Below are 4,811 nucleotides of genomic sequence, written 5' to 3' on the forward strand. Positions count from 1 at the left end.
TTGTGAGGTGAGCTTTACTTCACCACACACTATCTGCCAGCATGTTTAGTCTTGCCGCAGGCCTGGAAACCATGTTGCCAAGTGGCTATACTTAAACATCTGAAATTATGAACCAAAATAAACATTTTCTCTTTTTAAGTTGTTTATATCAGGTATTTTGCCACAGTGATGAAAAGTTGACTAGCAGTGATAAGACTCTAAGAACATCTTCTCAGTTATTTCTAAATGTTCCTCACCCTGATGCAGGTTCAAGAAGATGGACCAAATTGCCCCAGCCACACTGCTAGAGTTTGCTGCACAGAGTCTAGTGAGTAATGAGGCTGCAGCTATCCATGCTCTTGAGGAGCTCCCAAGAGACCTTTTTGTTCCATTGTTCATTGCTGCATTCTTGGGTGGGCATAAGAAGATACTGAAGGCAATGGTGAGAATTTGGCCCTTTCGCTGTCTCCATATTGGGGCACTGAGTGTACGGGAGCCATACTATGAAATCTGGAAAGCCATGATTGATGGTCTTCAGATCCTGCCTGCACAAAACTCTTCTCCTTGGTAAGACTATGTGTAATAGAGATAACGGTGAGCCAGCAGGAAGCTGTACTTTTGCCTTGGGCGGGAAAGGGCCTGCCAGTCTTCAATAGGTAGTTAATGGTGAATGCTGGAGATCTCTTTGAGGCTGTTGGTCCAACACTTGGGGTTACTTTATAGATTAATGTCCCACAGGGTTGATTATGGAATACACATGATTGAGGAATTATTAGTGGATTTACATATTAGACATTATTATATAGAAGTGCATGAGCATTAAGACTGGGGAGGATTTGAAGATGGATAAAAGAATGAAATATTTTTAATTTATATGGGAAAGTCTTAAGGGTAGATGGCATATGGAGTAAAGACCAGGGACAAAAGGTTTTTCTTCTGCTTCTCTTCCTTGATCCTTTTGAATTCTATTAAAATCTGCTACCTCTCAGATGTGCTATCTCCTCTTTTCCCTACAGGGGGCCAAAACTGAGGATCCTAGATTTAAGGCAGGATGCAGACTGCAGGACCACATGCTGTGAGATCAGGACCATGTTTCCTTTCTGTTTTCAGTCTTGTGTTTTCTCACAGCACTCTATCCTCAGATTGCAAGAAGCCCAGCAGAGTGTTACACATATCAGAAATGTAACTTCAGATTCTGAGCCTCAGTCATCCTGGGAGTCCATGGAATTATTAGTGGACCTTTCCCTTGATGGTACCTTGAAAACAAGACAATTTCTTTCCTTTCTTAGGAGGAAAATTGAGCAGAGCTTTGGGTCCTTGCACCTCTGCTGTAGGGATTTGCAAATTGATAAAATATCTGACTATAAAAGCATCCTGAAGTTTCTGGATCTGGTATGCATTGATCATCTTGGAGTAGATCAGGCTTATCTGAGTGAAGTTACCAGCCTTTTAGATCAGATGGTCCACCTTGACAGCCTTAGTCTGTCCAAAATCCCTTTTAAATCTTGTAAGGGAAAAAACTTCAGAAATTTTCTCACCAATCTTAGGCGGATGGACAACCTCCAAGAGCTCAGCTTGTCTTTCTTCTGCCTCACAAATCAGCTGCACAAACTGCTCAGGTGAGGGGTTAGGGTGGTACCCTGAATATCCCATTTTTAAGACAGGAGAGCAACCTTTCTTGGATATTCCTAAACTTCTTGAACCTATTTTTCCTTCCACCCAGCATGGGCACTGGTGGGAGTTTGAAACTAGCCAAGTTAGGAATGCCTTCCTAGAGTTAGGAGAAAGACAGGATTAGAAAATTAAATGGTGGTTTTTCACTTATACATTCAGTCAACCACATGCAGATGTTATAAGTCCATAAATATATTGGTAAAAAAAGACATAGCCCTTTTCATGTTCTACTTCACAGCCTTGTAGAAAAGGAGAGGCATTCAGATAGGGAAGTGTTTTATGTTGTAGTGCTGACACACATACTCATGGTCTGTCCACAATAGTTAATACTATCACATCATTCTTGTTTTCCTCAAATCTTAGGCCTTGAATGGAGAAAGTATAATTTAGGAATAGATCAAAGGGGACCTTTAGTTGGTTGCTTTCCTATACCCAAAAAGAGAATTCAGTCTATAATTGTTGTTAAGTGCTGAGTTAATTTTTTTCACTTAATCTTTTCTATAATCCTCTGTAATATTTGATATTGTACACATTCCAAAGATTTAAAAGCTATATTACATTGTAGAAAAATAACTTTTTCAGGGTTACAAATCTGTTAAGTCTAAATTCCACATTTTTAACCACTATTGTACTGTATCTACAAAGTAATTTCTTCTAGAGTCATAGGTGCCTATGATTCAGAACTCCTTTCCCTGTTCCAATCCTCAGTTTTCAGAAATACTTTTGTTTTTCTTTCTCTACAGAGTCCTGCCACCTCAGTTGGATGCATTGCATCTGTCTTTCTGTGGACTTTCTAGCAGAGACTTCACTGTTCTGTCCCAGAGCTCTCAGGCCACCCATCTAAGACTGTTGAATCTCAGTAACAACCAGATATCCTGGGAAGTTTCTGAGTCCTTCCAGATACTTCTGGAGAAGCTCTCAGGTACTCTGCGTCATCTAGAGATAAATAGTTGCCTTATGACAGACTCTACTCTCTCTGTTGTCATCCCAGCCCTAAGCCGCTGTTCCCACCTTCGTGTCCTTAGCTTTGCCTCCAATCCCATAACAATGCCTATGCTCATGAATCTTCTTCAGCAATTAACAGGCTTGATGGAGTTGAAGCATGTGATTTATTCAATCCCTGTTCATTGCTATGAACAATGGCAGTTTAATGGCAGTTTAGACCAACAGAAGCTTGTTGAAGTACAAGCAGAATTGAAGGCAATGCTGCAGGCAGTACACCGGAATGACATGCACTGGGCCACTTGTCCTGAGTGATTTTCAAAGTACAAAGAGTTGTTTCAATACTTATGTGTAGTCTTTAAAACATGCAGTGTTCTTGCCTGAAGCCTAAGTTGTAGAGACATGTAAAATTCCATTGTTCTAGGAAACTGGTGTTAGAGAGCTTGTATATATAACTGATCTGTATAAAAGAAGAACTCTAAGAAGGAAATAGAGGACTCTGAGAAGTCCTGTGGGCCTCTTCTCTATTTTCCTTCTCCTTAGTATCTCACCACAGTGTTGGGTCTATGATGTGAGCTGGCCCAATCATGGTACATCATGTCCTTGTCTACACTAATGGGTACTTGACACAAGTCAGGACAATTCAAACATTTCTTGGAAATGTTTGTGAAGTAGGTGGCAGTTATTGAAGCAGATAAATTTATCCCCTGAGTTACTTTAATCTTCCTGTATTTAAGATTGCCTTAGGATGTTTATTTTTAAAAAAAATCTGCAATTAAAGGGGGAAAACTATGTCTCTATCCACTTTGTATTCACCCATAAATTACTCGCTCCTTTTCTAAGTGTCAGACCCCTGGGGCTAAGTTGCTCTTTATTTTACATATACTCACCAAGGATCTATTATAAGGTAGATACTGTTCCATGTGTGAAAAAGGAAAAGGTAAATCAGACATGGTCCCTACCTCAAGTCACTTACAGAAGAGATGTTCTATGATTTATCTGTCCCTCTACTCTTTCTTAGGACATTTTGGAAAATTATTTAATCCTCCTATGCCCTACACTTTGTTTTCACTTTTACCTTTAAAATACTATTTTCAATACAAACTGGTTTCTAAGCTATTGAATAGCTCCTCAGCTGTTCAACCTCAAGTGAAAGGTTTTCTCTTAATTTATTATCAGTTGCTCTCTTTTAATATATTGCATATATTTCATTCATGATATAAATATTCCATATGTATCTGCTCCTTCTCTTCTAGAGTTACCTTGTTCACTGTAGTATAAACTAACCATATGTGTCTACTGAGCACTAGAAATTTGGCCCATCCAAAATGGTGATGTACTTTTAGGTATAAAAGGTACATTTGTATGTCCAAGACATTGTAATAAACACGGGATATAGAGTAACTAATTAATAATATACTTATAATATTTACATGTTGAAATAATAGCATACTGTATTTTGAAGACAGTAAAATAATGCAAAATTAGTTACTACTTTGATCCTAAAGTTTACATGTTGAAATGACAACACCAATGCATTTCAATGACTTAATAACAAATAGAATTGAAAAATAACTAGTACTTTATTTATAGAGTTTTTTGTTGAAATAGAACAGATTGCATTTTAAAGACTTAGCAAGATTGAAGAATGTCGAAGTCACAATACATTTATGTTTCCATGTTGAAATGATAACATACTGCATTTCAGGCTGACTCTGTGAAAAAAATAAGTTTTTGATACCCACAGAAATGGTATCATTTCATTTAATGACTTAGAGAAAAGAATATAAAGATTAATTAAAATAGTTAATTTGATTTTGTTCCATTTTTAGTGATAACAATCTATATTTCCAACTTGGAAAATGTGAAAATAACTATTATTTATATATAGTATTTTCTTGATAACACATAGCATCTCAAAGACTTAAGAACAATGTAAAATTAATTATTTGTTCATATTTTCATATTGCTTATATTTTGAAGTGATAATTTGCAGCATTTCAAAGTTCTATTAAAATGTGAAATTAATGAGCAATTTATTGCTTTCAAATTATTTCTTTGGCATTTTTGTGTTGAATAAAGTATATTATTAAAATTAAATTCATCTGTCTCTTTTAACTTGGTCTTTTGGTTTTAACTTTTTCCAGTGTGACTCTTACTATATATATATAATCTAAATAAGCTGGGCTACCATGCTGTCTGAACTACAATTTTGA

General features: G+C 36.7%; 1 protein-coding gene across 1 annotated transcript; it reads left to right on the forward strand.

Annotated features, from left to right (window-relative positions):
• Nucleotides 1–256: 256 nt before the first annotated feature.
• Nucleotides 257–2,910, forward strand: LOC306651386 (melanoma antigen preferentially expressed in tumors-like; the record flags this gene model as incomplete). Its single annotated transcript, XM_079123963.1, has 3 exons — nt 257–546; nt 996–1,598; nt 2,397–2,910. The coding sequence occupies 3 exons, from the start codon at nt 257–259 to the stop codon at nt 2,908–2,910; spliced, it is 1,407 nt and encodes a 468-aa protein (XP_078980089.1).
• Between the last annotated feature and the right edge of the window lie 1,901 nt (nt 2,911–4,811).

Source organism: Sciurus vulgaris (assembly GCF_902686455.1).
Source record: "Sciurus vulgaris genome assembly, chromosome: X".
NCBI lineage: Eukaryota > Metazoa > Chordata > Mammalia > Rodentia > Sciuridae > Sciurus > Sciurus vulgaris.